At 43.0% G+C, this 13,936-nt stretch overlaps 1 protein-coding gene across 1 annotated transcript in view; it reads left to right on the top strand.

Moving 5' to 3' along the window:
- The window catches only part of LOC111955848 (engulfment and cell motility protein 1), a 161,006-nt gene that overhangs the window by 87,363 nt on the left and 59,707 nt on the right, over positions 1-13,936 (top strand). Inside the window, exon 17 of the mRNA XM_023976192.2 lies at positions 6,724-6,860. Coding sequence (XP_023831960.1) covers positions 6,724-6,860 — 137 coding nt within the window. The remainder of the gene's footprint in view (positions 1-6,723; positions 6,861-13,936) is intronic.

Raw genomic sequence — 13,936 nt, 5'->3', positions numbered from 1 at the left:
GAAATGTCCTTGTTTTTGAAAGAAAAGCATTTTTTTTTTGTCCGTTTAAATAACATAAAATTGATCAGAAATACAGTGTAGACATTGTTAATATTGTAAATGACTATTGTAGCTGGAAACGGCTGATTTTTTAAAATGGAATATCTACATAGGCGTACAGAGGCCCATTATCAGCAACCATCACTCCTGTGTTCCAATGGCACGTTGTGTTACCTAATCCAAGTCTATCATTTTAAAAGGCTAATTGATCATTAGAAAACCCTTTTGTAATTACAGTTGAAGTCGGAAGTTTAGTCGGACTCGTTTTACTGTGGATATAGATACTTTTGTACCTGTTTCCTCCAGCATCTTCACAAGGTCCTTTGCTGTTGTTTTCTGGGATTGATTTCCTTTTTCGCCACCAAAGTACATTAATCTCTAGGAGACAAATGCGTCTCCTTCCTGAGCGGTATGACGGCTGCGTGGTCCCATGGTGTTTATACTTGTGTAATATTGGTTGTACAGATGAACGTAGGTACCTTCAGGCGTTTGGAAATGCTCTCAAGGATGAACAGACTTGGGGTGCTCAACAATTTTCTTCTATGGTCTTGGTTGATTTCTTTTGATTTTCCATGATGTTCAAGCAAAGAGGGCACTGAGATTGAACGGTAGGCATTGAAATACATTCACAGTACCTCCCAATGACTCAATTTATGTCAATTAGCCTATCAGAACTTCTAACGCCATGACAATATATTCTGCAATTTTCCAAGCTGTTTAAAGGCACAGTACACTTAGTGTATGTAAACTTCTGACCACTGGAATTGTCTGATACAGTGAATTATAAGTGAAATAATCTGTCTGTAACAATTGTTGGAAAATGACGTGTCATGCACAAGGTAGATGTTCTCTAACCGACTTGCCAAAACTATAGTTTGTTAACAAGAAATTTGTGGAGTGGTTGAAAACGAGTTTAATGACACCAACCTAAGTGTATGTAACTTCTGCTTCAACTATATATATATATATTATATATACACACAGTACCAGTCAATTTTGGACACACCTACTCATTGAAAATAATAGCGAAGACATCAAAAACTATGAATAGCACATATGGAATCATGTAGTAACCAAAAAAGTGTTAAACAAATCTAAATCTATTTTATATTGACTTTCTTCATAGTAGTACCATTGCTTGATGACAGCCTTAGAAGATTGATGGCCGTTTGTTCTTTAGAGAACGTCGCTATATGGTCTTATTTCTGTTCGAGTCTAACCTCTTGGAGGAAAAAGAGGGACGGACACGCGCGCACACACAGAACTGACTGAAGGGAAATAGTCAATCTTACCAATGTCCAGGATATTTGGGTCTGTCGGATTAAACTGTATATTTACAAATCACAGTGTTCCATTCCGTTTGTGCATTAGTCTGCTTTATTTTAACACTGTGTTATGCAGTAATGTATTTGGCGTTACTGCTTATTTAACACTGTGTAATGCCAGTAATGTATTGGCGGTTACTGCTTATGTAGTTACTGTGTTATGCAGTAATGTATTTGCGTTACTGCTTATTAACACTGTGTTATGCAGTAATGTATTGGCGTTACTGCTTATGGAACACTTGTTATGCAGTAATGTATTGGCGTTACGTCTCTTATGGTAACACTGTGTTATGCAGTAGTATGGGCGTTATCTGCTTTGTAACACTGTGTTTATGCAGTAATGTATTGGGCGTTACTGCTTTGGTAACACTGTGTTATGCAGTATGTATTTGGGACAGTTACTTGGCTTATGTAACATGGTTATGCTAGTTAATCGTATTGGGCGTTACTGCTTATGTAACACTGTGATTTCGCTACAAGTAATGTATTGGGCGTTACTGCTTATGGTAACACTGTGTTATGCAGTAATGTATTGGGCGTTACTGCTTATGGTAACACTGTGCTATACAGTAATGTATTTGTTCCATTCATTATGTTGTGACACACCCATTACAAATCTAAATGTATCAAGTGTTGTAAGAATCAAGACTTTGGGGTGTAACTTGTAACTTCAATACAAAGGTCATTACCAGTTCTCACATTGGCTGCTCACTTCCCTTGCAGGCCATATTCTCCCTCTTAACAGAGTTCAGATGTTTTGTCATCATATCGCTTGTCACGTGTAGAATGGCCCAGATTGAATTCTTTATCTCTTCAATTATTTGTTCAGCGTGGGAGAATTGTGTTGGTTAGATTTAAATATTCAGTTACCATTCAGGAGACATTACCCTAGTTGGAGAGTAACTGTATGAATAATACAAAGTGAAGAAAAAAATGACTTCTCTGCATGGGGATGGAAAGGTCAGGTTGTTCAGACACTATGAACATGTTATGAACATGTTATAACCATGTTCTGAACATGCCAGCAAATGTCACCTCAGGTGTGTCCATGCGCTGTTGGGGGTAGTGGGAGGGAGGATGTTACAGAACATAGAAAAGTATTGTGTAGAACATGTTTTTTTTGTTGGATTGAATAGGATATCGTGTCGGCTCTATTCATTCTATTTCTATCTGCCATGTTCCGTACATTTCACATGACTGAATACACTCCAGGATGCATCACAAAGTAGAGAGCTCCAGGACTGCAGCTCTGCAGCCACCCTGTCCCAGTGTGTTGAGAGCGGAGGTCCAAAAGGCTTCTAACCCCAAGCCATAAGACTGCTGAACAGCTCATCAAAAAGCTACCCCATTTTTGTATTGTTTTTTTACACTGTTGCTACTCGCTGTTTATTATCTATGCATAGTCGCTTTACCCCTACCTACATAAAAAGTCCTACAAGTTTCCTTGCTGATTTGAAATATTACAAAATCGAAATCTTCTTGTCTAAGGTGTTAGTCGCAATATCACTGAAGAATGTACAACACCTTCAGAAAGTATTCTCACACCCCTTGACTTTTTCAAAATGCTGTTGTTACAGCCTGAATTTAAATTGGATTCAATTCAGAGTTTTTTTCTCGCTGGCCTACACACAATACCCCATAATGTAAAAGTGGAATTATGTTTTTCGAAATGTTTACAAATTTATTAAAAATAAAAATCGGAAAAGTATGTAACCCCTTTGTTATGGCAAGCCTAAATAAGTTCAGCAGTGAACATTTGCTTAACAAGTCACATAATAAGTTGCATGGACTCACTCTGTGTGCAACAATAGTGTTTAACATGTTTTTTGAATGACTACCTCAAACCTTGTACCACACACATACAATTATCTGTAAGCGCCCTCAGTCGAGCAGTGAATTTCAAACACAGATTCAACCACAAATACCAGGGAGGTTTTCCAATGCCTCGCAAAGAAGGGCACCTATAGGTAGATGGTCAAAAACATTTGTTTTTTAAAAGCAGACATTRAATATTCCTTTGAGCATGGTGAATATATTAAAATTTAAAGTTTTTTGGTTACATGATTCCATGTGTTATTTCATAGTTTTGATGTCTTCACTATTATTCTACAATGTAGAACATTGTAAAAAGAAAGAAAAACCCTTGAATGAGTAGGTGTGTCCAAACTTTTGACTGGTACTGTATGTAAATTAAATATTTCTAAAAACATGTTTTCACTTTGTCGTTATAGGGTATTGTGTGTAGATGTGTGAGGGAAATATATACAGTATATTTAATCMATTTTAAATTCAGGCTGTAACTCAACAAAATGTGGAATAATTCAAGGAGTATGAATACTTTCTGAAGRCACTGTAGATGGATTGAGCTGAGAAACCAGATTTCACTCTCGGTGGGGAGTTTAGGATGAATCCGGTAACCCAATAAACACACAGTGATTTCTCCCTCCCAGTGTATGTAATGCAGTCTAATGGAGTTTAATGGAGTTCCCTCAGGAAACAGTTAGATTAGCTCTCTGGCCACACCATTGGCTGAGGACAGGAGGGGAAACAAGGGAGGAAAAAGGATGAGAACAAGTGAGAAACAAGGGAGAAGGAAGGAGCCATTCCCTTTAATCACCACATGAAACCTCCCATCAGAGTCGTGCAGTATTCAKACCCTTCAACCTCTCACACAGCCTCCCATCAGAGTCGTACAGTATTCAGAGCCTTCAACCTCTCACACAGCCTCCCATCAGAGGTCCGTACAGTATTCAAGCCTTCAACCTCTCACACAGCCTCCCATCAGAGTCGTACAGTATTCAGAGCCTTCAACCTCTCACACAGCCTCCCATCAGAGTCGTACAGTATTCAGAGCCTTCACCTCTTCACAAACAGCTCCCTCCCATCAGAGTCTCAGTATTCAGAGCCTTCAACCTCTCACACAGCCTCCATCAGATCGTAGCAGTATTCAGAGCCTTCAACCTCTCACACAGCCTCCCATCAGAGTCGTTACAGTATTCAGAGCCTTCAACCTCTCACACAGCCTCCCATCAGAGTCGTCCAGTATTTTCAGAGCCTTCAACCTCTCACACAGCCTCCCATCAGAGTCGTACAGTATTCAGAGCCTTCAACTCTCACACAGCCTCCCATCAGAGTCGTACAGTATTCAGAGCCTTCAACCTCTCACACAGCCTCCCATCAGAGTCGTACAGTATTCAGAGCCTTCAACCTCTCACACAGCCTCCCATCAGAGTCGTACAGTATTCAGAGCCTTCAACCTCTCACACACCCTCCCATCAGAGTCGTACAGTATTCAGAGCCTTCAACCTCTCACACAGCCTCCCATCAGAGTCGTGCAGTATTCAGAGCCTTCAACCTCTCACACAGCCTCCATCAGAGTCGTCAGTATTCAGAGCCTTCAACCTCTCACACAGCCTCCCATCAGAAGTCGTACAGTATTCAGAGCCTTCAACCCTCTCACCACAGCCTCCCATCAGAGTCGTGCAGTATTCAGAGCCTTCAACCTCTCACACAGCCTCCCATCAGAGTCGTGCCAGTATTCAGAGCCTTCAACCTCTCACACAGCCTCCCATCAGAGTCGTACCAGTATTCAGAGCCTTCAACCTCTCACACAGCCTCCCTCAGAGTCGTGCAGTATTCAGAGCCTTCAACCTCTCACACAGCCTCCCATCAGAGTCGTGCAGTATTCAGAGCCTTCAACCTCTCACACAGCCTCCCATCAGAGTCGTACAGTATTCAGAGCCTTCAACCTTCACACACGCCTCCCATCAGAGTCGTGCAGTATTCAGAGCTTCAACCTCTCACACAGCCTCCCATCAGAGTCGTGCAGTATTCAGAGCCTTCAACCTCTCACACAGCCTCCCATCAGGTCGTGCAGTATTCAGAGCCTTCAACCTCTCACACAGCCTCCCATCAGAGTCGTGCAGTATTCGAGCTTCAACCTCTCACACAGTCTCCCATCAGAGTCGTGCAGTATTCAGAGCCTTCAACCTCTCACACAGTCCTCCATCAGATCGTGCAGTATTCGAGCCTTCAACTCTCACACAGTACAGGAGAATAACTCTTAGTCTCGTCTCTGTTGTAGATGCATGTGGAAATGTTAACAACAGAAAAGGCCCATAGTGTGTGTTCCACGTTCTGGATCATTGAGAACTTTCCCTGTGAACTGTGTCTGTAGGCAGGCAGACTAGGGAGCCCAAGAATAACCAGAATAGATGTCTGCCATCTGGCACATGCAACCAGACAAATTGAACAGAGAGAGGGAAATGTGTAATGTTAACTGAACAAAAATATAAACGCAACAATTTCAAAAATTGTTACAGTTCATATGAGGAAATTCAGTCAATTCAAATAAATTCATTAGGGGCCTCCCGAGTGGCACAGCAATATAATAGGCACTGTATCTCAGTGCTGAAGGCGTCACTACAGACCCCAGGCTGTATCACAGCGGTCTAAGGCACTGTATCTCAGTGCTAGAGGCGTCACTACAGACCCAGGCTGTATCACAGTGGTCTAAGGCACTGTATCTCAGTGCTAGAGGTGTCACTACAGACCCAGGCTGTATCACAGCGATATAAGGCACTGCATCGCAGTGCTAGAGGCGTCACTACAGATCCGTAGTCGATGCCAGGCTGTGTCGCAGCCGGCCGCGACCGGGAGACCCATGAGTTGGCGCATAATTGGCCCAGTGTCGTCCAGGTTAGGGAAGGGTTTGGCCAGCCGGGATGTTATTGTCTCATTGAGCTCTGGCGGTTCCTGTGGCAGGCCGGGCGCATTTACGCAAACACGGTCGCCCATTGGACAGTGTTTCCTCCGACACATTGGTGCAGCTGGCTTCCGGGTTAAGCGAGCAGTGTGTCAAGAAGCAGTGCGACTTGGAGTTGCAGCGATGGGACAAGACTGTAACTACCAATTGGATATCACGAAATTGGGGTGAAAAAGGGGTAAAAAAAAGTAATACAAATAAAAAGCATCATTAGACCCTAAACTATGGATTTCACATGGCTTGACAGGGGCTAATCAGGATGATTTCCCCCCCCCCACAATAGGGCTTTATTACAGACAGAAATACTCCTCAGTTTCATCAGCTGTTTGGGTGACTGGTCCCCAAACAGCTAAAACACATGTTCTGACTGTACTCTCCTCTCCTCTCTCTAAAACACATGTTCTGACTGTACCCTCCTCTCCTCTCTCTAAAACACATGTTCTGACTGTACCCTCCTCTCCTCTCTNTAAAACACATGTTCTATCTGTACCCTCCTCTCCTCTCTCTAAAACACATGTTCTGACTGTACCCTCCTCTCCTCTCTCTAAAACACATGTTCTATCTGTACCCTCTTCTCCACCTTTGTCTTCACAGCCAGTGAGAACTGTCATGATTTCCACCCCATGTTCTTCACCCACGACCGCTCCTTCGAAGAGTTCTTCTGCATCTGCATCCAGCTGCTCAACAAGACCTGGAAGGAGATGAGGGCCACCAGCGAAGACTTCAACAAGGTGAGGTTGGACTTTGTGGCTCAGTTACTAAAGTATGGCGCCTGCAATGTCAGGATCATGGGTTCGATTCCCGCCTGGGGCCACTAAAATGGCAAATGGTATTCATTTTCAAAGGGTAATACTTCTGCAGGGGTAGCTAACCCTCTTTCTGGAGAGCTACCCTGCTGCAGGATTATTCTCCGGACCATTCTACTAATCAGCTGCTCCTCAGGACCTTGATTAGCTGAAACAGGTGTGTTTGTTTAGGGCTTGAACAAAATCCTGCAGATCCAGTAGGGCTTTCTTTCTTTTATGTGATTTGTCAGCTCGTACAGGAATGCTACTGTGGTGTATTATGTCTCATGTCAAGTGGTGTTTTCCGGTCTGGACATGCAGTGCATTCGGAAAATATTCAGACCCTTTAWTAACACAATATTTGATATTCTTCAAATTAGTCACTTTATTTGCCACGYGCGCYGAATACAACAAGTGTAGACTTTACCGTGAAATGCTTACTKACAAGCCCTTAACCAACAGTGCAGTTCAAGAAGAAGAAAATATTTACCAAGTAGGCTACAATAAAAAGTAATAATAAAAAGTAACATAATAAGAATAACAATAACGAGGCTATATACAGGGRGCACCGGTACCGAGTCAGTGTGCAGGGGTACAGGCTAGTTGAGGTMATCTGTACATGTAGGTGGGGGCGAAGTGACTATGCATAGGTAACAAACTAACAGTGAGTAGCAGCAGTGTACAAGGGGGGGTCAATGTAAATTGTCCGATAGCGATTTTTATGTATTGTTCAGCAGAATAATAGCTTGGGGGTAGAAGGTTTTGAGGAGCCTTTTGGWCCTAGACTTGGCGCTCCAGTACCGCTTGCCRTGCRGTAGCAGAGAGAACAGTCTRTRACTTGGGTGACTGGAGTCTMWGACAATTTTATGGGCTTTCCTCTGACACCGCCTATTATATAGGTCCTGGATGGCAGGAAGCTTGGCCCCRGTGATRTTCTGGGCCGTTCACACTACCCTCTGTAGCACMTTACGGTCAGATGCCGAGCAGTTGCCATACAAGGCGGTGATGCAACCGGTCAGGATGCTCTCAATGGTGCAGATTTGCCAAATGGAGGGCGGGGGAGAGCTTTGTGTGGAGTAAAGGTGGTCTAGGATTATTTTTTTTCTGGTTGAACATGTGACATGCTGGTAAAATTTGGGCAAACTGATTTAAGTTTGCCTGCATTAAAGTCCCAGGCCACTAGGAGCGCTGCTTCTGGGTGAGCATTTTCTTCTTTGCTTATGGCCTTATAGAGTTGGTTGAGAGCGGTCTTAGTGCCAGCTTCGCTTGGTGGTGGTAAATAGACTGCTACGAATAATGCAGATGATAACTCTTTTGGTTGACAGCTTATCATAAGGTACTCTACCTCAGGCACGCAATACCTCAAGACTTCTTTAATATTAGACACACACCYCYACCCCTCGTCTTACCAGAGGTAGCGTCTCTGTTCTGCCGGGGCATGGAAAATCCCGCCAGCTCTATATTGTCCGTTCCTTCGTTCAGCCACGTCTCGGTGAAACATAAGATGTTACAGTTTTTAATGTCACATTGGCAGGATTATCTTAATAGAAGGTCATCAATTTTATTTTCTAACGTATGCACGTATGCACAGACGGAAGCCACTCCTCAGTAAAAGGTATGACAGCCCGCTTCAAGTTTGCCAATAGGCACCTAAAGGACTCTGACCATGAGAAACAAGATTCTCTGGTCTGATGAAACCAAGATTGAACTCTTTGGCCTGAATGCCAACCAAAAGTTAATTAAGATCCTTGATGAAAACCTGTTCCAGAGCGCTCAGGACTTTAGACTGGGGCGAAGGTTTACCTTCCAACAGGACAACGACCCTAAGCACACAGCCAAGAAAATGCAGGAGTTGCTTCAGGGCAAGTCTCTGAATGTCCTTGAGTGGCCCAGCCAGAGCCCGGACTTGAACCCGATCGAACAGCTCTGGAGAGACCTGAAAATAGCTGTGCAGCGACAGAGCTTAAGAGGATCTGGCAGAGAAGAAACTCCCCAAATACAGGTGTGCCAAGCTTGTAGAGTCATCCCCATGAAGACTCAAGGCTGTAATCGCTGCCAAAGGTGCTTCAACAAAGTACTGAGTAAAGGGTCTGAATACTTATGTAAATTTGATATTTCATTTTTTCCCCAAACATTTCTAAAAACTTGTTTTTGCTTTGACATTACGGGGTACTGTGATGTCATTATGGGGTATTGTGATGTCATTATGGGGTGTTGTGTGTAGATTGATGAGGGGAAAAAATAACAATTGAATCCATTTTAGAATAAGGCTGTATGTSAGTTATTATAGTAGCCACTGCCTATATAAAGCCAGCCTCAATGTGCAGAAGTTGATTTAAGATGCATAGTCGTGACTGCATCCCAGATGATACCCTATTCCCTACATAGTGCACTACTTTTGGCCAAAGCCCATCAAAAGTAGTGCACTACCCATCTCCAGATGGGTTTTCCTTGAGGCGTGTCTTATTTTAGGAGTGATTGAGAGGGATGGGAATTGAGCTCATCTCCCCAGGCTTTCAAATTAAATTCTTCATTGTTGTCTGACATGAAATACACATTAACTCCTCCGTCGGTTGGTCTCACTGCTTATTTAACTCCTGGCTTCAGTAACAGGCAGAAAATGCTGTTTTATTCAGATAAAAACATTTTCTTTTCAACACACACACATCTGAGGAAGTCTGATTCAGTCACTGTCTCTGAGGAAGTCTGATTCAGTCACTGTCTCTGAGGAAGTCTGATTCAGTCACTGTCTCTGTGGAAGTCTGATTCGATCACTGTCTCTGTGGGTTTCTTTGCCAGACTGTCAGATTGCATAGAAAATGTAAACTCCACGTGATATTGGAAACCTAAGCCAATCCAATCAGTATTCTAGTACTGTACACAGCATCATATGAACATTCCTTTTTTCCTGTTGTCAAATGAAATTGCAGAATGGTAGTTTGGATAGTGTAAGATAGGCTGTTGCTGTTTCAGAAGATCATCAGATTACTGTAGGAACAGAGGTAGTATTTGTTGTGTGTACAGTATTGACTAACCATCAATCTCCTCTGTAGCTTCAACACCCTGTCTTGTTTTGAGGCATCATGATGTGAGTCATTGGCTGTGTCCCAAATGGCATCCTATTCCCTATATAGGGCTCTGGTCAAAAGCAGTGCACTATTTAGGGAATAGGGTGCCATTTGGGACAAACACACTGTGTAACATTGCAGTAAAGGCACCCATCTCTTTTGAAACAGCAAAGTCTGTATGTGTTTGTTTGCCAACTTAGRTCCGGTAATGCTGACCAATCTCACCATCTCGCAAAGCCCTGTGCCTTTTCCCCCTTCCGTACTCTGCTCTCAGCACCTCCGTATCATCCTGTAATATAAGGATGTATACTGTACTATACTGCCTGAAGGTGACATTATAATTGGGGATAAGCACTCATTCAGTGTGTTAGTATCCCCGCTCCCTTTTGCCAGGAGTGAGCTCGCTGGCTGTTTTTATGTGTGTTGAGACACACACAGTGTGAAATTGACAATTTTAGACGTCAGGACAGCAGTCCTAACATTTCTGGAACTAAGGTTGACGTCCGTCAACGGGCTTTTGTACTGGGGGAGAGAGAGGCGTGTTCCACAGTTCTCAACTAATGTCTTTTCACGAATAGTTTCATATTTAAACATTTAAATTGCTCAACAATTCCATGTGAATCTGATAACTAGAATGTGTAGACTTTCCAAGATACAGTKTATGTCATCATCAGTAATAATGTCCCAAAACAATGACTGATCCGACATCATATTCTTTAAGTACCAATGGACACTTTCAACTGGTTGAGAAAGGGAAATATTGTTCCATTCCCCAACCTTTTGACGTTACCATACTTTCTCTGTGGAAACAAAGGGCTTTCCATGAGTCCATTCTGTAGAGTGGAGGGAGAAGGTTTCGGTATTTATGGGGGGGGGGGGTCATAAACCTCACCCAACAGGGCAACGTCATGACAGTATATTATAATTAATGAATTATCAACATTTCCATAACCAAACATTCTAAATTAATGGTGGAATATGTTGGGTTTAACAGTAACTTCACTGATCAATATATATTTCACGGGTCATTGATAATTATTTCCAAACAATTGACACAATTAAACAAATAGTGGTCAGGAATTGGAATTATTCTGGTGTCGACATTTAATAATTATGCTCCATACGTTCCTCACATAAGCAGGAACTTCAAACATCATCAGGACGTGACAGTGGTCATTTTCCCTTCAACTGAAATCATTACGCTTCAGTATTTCTAACCACCCCCCTTAAACGCACACACGACCCAAACTAATGGACATGTGACAGCAAGGCAGAATGGCACATTGCAAACTAGCATTGGGTACATATTGACCAACATGGTATGTCCATTTGGTGAATGTAGATTGGCGGCGCAAATAAAGGAACATCATAGCAGTTGCCCCGAGGCAGTGAACACTTTTCACTGGCCTTAAAAACTGCCCACTAACGTTTTGGCGATGTGGTGGCACAAACTTCCCAGCATGGGCCGTTGTTGAAGCAGGTAAGGGAGCATTCTCTCCCGAACGATGCACAGTGGACACTGGGGTTGTCTCGAGACCCCCCTAGTAGTAACAACGTCTGTGCCACACCCAGGAACATGCTGCGGTGCAGTCATTTTCTCTCCAGGCTCTGAAGAGAGCTCGGTCATAATCAATTCAGTGTCAATCGATGTCGGGATGAAAACCTCACACACCCCATCATAGTGCAGAAACTCCTGCAGAGCCCCCCATAGGAACAGCAGAGGTGTCACGCCCTGACCTTAGAGATCCTTTTTATGTCTCTATTTTGGTTTGGTCAGGGCGTGAGTTGGGGTGGATATTCTATGTTTGTGTTTCTATGATTTTCTATTTCTATGTTTTGGCCGGGTATGGTTCTCAATCAGGGACAGCTGTCTATCGTTGTCTCTGATTGGGAACCATACTTAGGTAGCTCTTTTTTCCACCTGTGTTTGTGGGAAGTTGACTTTTGTTTAGGGCACATAGCCTGTAGCTTCACGTTTAGTTTTTGTAGTGTTTRTTGTTTTGTTTGGTGTCATTTTGATAAAAAGAAAGAAAATGTACGCTCAYCACGCTGCACCTTGGTCCTCTCCTTTCAACAGCCGTGACAAGAGGAGCAGGAATGAGACAGTTCAGCCTCCAACAAGGTGTCCTCGCTTGGGCCCGACTGGTAAACCTCTCTGGGCCAGGAATCCTAATATCCAATAACACACACCACTTTCTCTTCACAGGATGAGAATGAGTCTTTATTGAATTGGGATAGATTATTCCCCACATTCTTCCTCTCTTCCTCCTCTCCTTCCTCCTCCTCACCATCCCTCACTTCCCTGGTGTTTGTTTAGGAGATGGAGACTGTCTCTCTGGTTCAGTTAGAGCCTGCTGCTGGTGTTATCACGTGCTCCACTAAGGCAGTTATTTATCTTATAACTTGTCCTTGTGGTAAAAGATTATGTGGGTAAAACAAAGTGCAAGTAAAATTACGTATCTCGGAGCATCGTAGCACCATTAGGTGCAAAAACTGGACTTACCCAGTTGCGGCCCACTGTTTGGAAGAAAACCACTCGATTTCATCTCTATGTTATATTGGCATCGAACATGTCACCCTCCCTAGGAGAGGGGGTGACCTCGACAATTTATTGTTAAAACGAGAGGCTGCCTGGATCTTTAATTTAAAGACCCTTGCTCCCTTCGGTCTCAACGTAGACTTTGATCTGAAGCCATTCTTGTGATTATTGTGATTTTGCAATTGTAAATGTTTGTAGGCTTATGTAGCCAAATTGTATCTATGATCGTACGCCATCCATTAGTTTTTTGTATGCTGTTTAAATATATGCGAATTAACCAATGATATCAGGCCACACCCGGCCATGATTACAGACACCTGTGTGTGTGTTTTGACACTATATAAATGAGTCAACCTGCAGTGTTTGTCATTATACCCTTATGAAGACAGCTTGTCTGTCGAAATGTTGGACATAAATATTTYWKCATCTGAGCTCCTAGAGTGTGCCGCTCTCTTTATTTTTTTTAAAGTGTTCTACTCCGCTAGCCAGCACCTCGCCTAAATAGGTGTGCGTTTCTTTCGCCTCTAGAGCCTGCTGCTGTGCCAGACTGGAGAACAGTCACAATGTACCCATCAGCACATATGGCCATAGTCATTCTTATGCCAGAGAAACATGTGCAGCAGAGTTGTATATAGAGATGGCTCTGAACATGTGTCACCGATGGTCATTCTGGACATGTCCATCTGTCTGTCTTGTGTAGTCAGCTGGCCATGGGTGACATCCATGGTTTGTCTGTGGGTCATAGAATGTTTCCTCTAGCCCTTGGTTCCAAAAGCAGCACTCTCACCAAATAATGATCATAACAGTGATTGATTAGTTGTGTCTGGTACGTTTTCTTACAAAGACAGGCAGGGGTTTTCACGTTTTCAGGATTCCTATTTTTTTTTATCAGAATTTTATTTTCCATCAATACCAGATTTTGCTTTAAGGTGTAAAAGGTATTACAACCACATCCTGTCCTGCATTCCCTTCCTGTTCTTTACATGATCCTTCTATCCTACTGTTTGTGTTAGGTTTGTATGCGTCCTAAATGGCACCCTATTCCCTAAATGGTGCACTACTGTAGACCAGAGCCCTGGTCAAAAGGAGTGCACTACCAAGAGAATAGGGGGCTATTTGGAACGGGCTATTTGTCTGTGCATCCTCCATGTTCTTCTCTTTTGTGGTGTGGCTACTGTAGTCCCACCTTCACGTTTATCTAGTCAGCTACTCTAGTCTCACCTTCACGTTTATCTAGTCAGCTACTCTAGTCCCACCTTCACGTTTATTTAGTCAACTACTCTAGTCCCACCTTCACGTTTATTTAGTCAGCTACTCTAGTCCCACCTTCACGTTTATTTAGTCAACTACTGTAGTCCCACCTTCACGTTTATTTAATCAACTACTCTAGTCTCACCTTCACGTTTATCTAGTCA

Source organism: Salvelinus sp. IW2-2015, linkage group LG31, assembly GCF_002910315.2.
Source record: "Salvelinus sp. IW2-2015 linkage group LG31, ASM291031v2, whole genome shotgun sequence".
Taxonomy (NCBI): domain Eukaryota; kingdom Metazoa; phylum Chordata; class Actinopteri; order Salmoniformes; family Salmonidae; genus Salvelinus; species Salvelinus sp. IW2-2015.
This window is presented reverse-complemented; position numbering and strand designations above follow the sequence as displayed.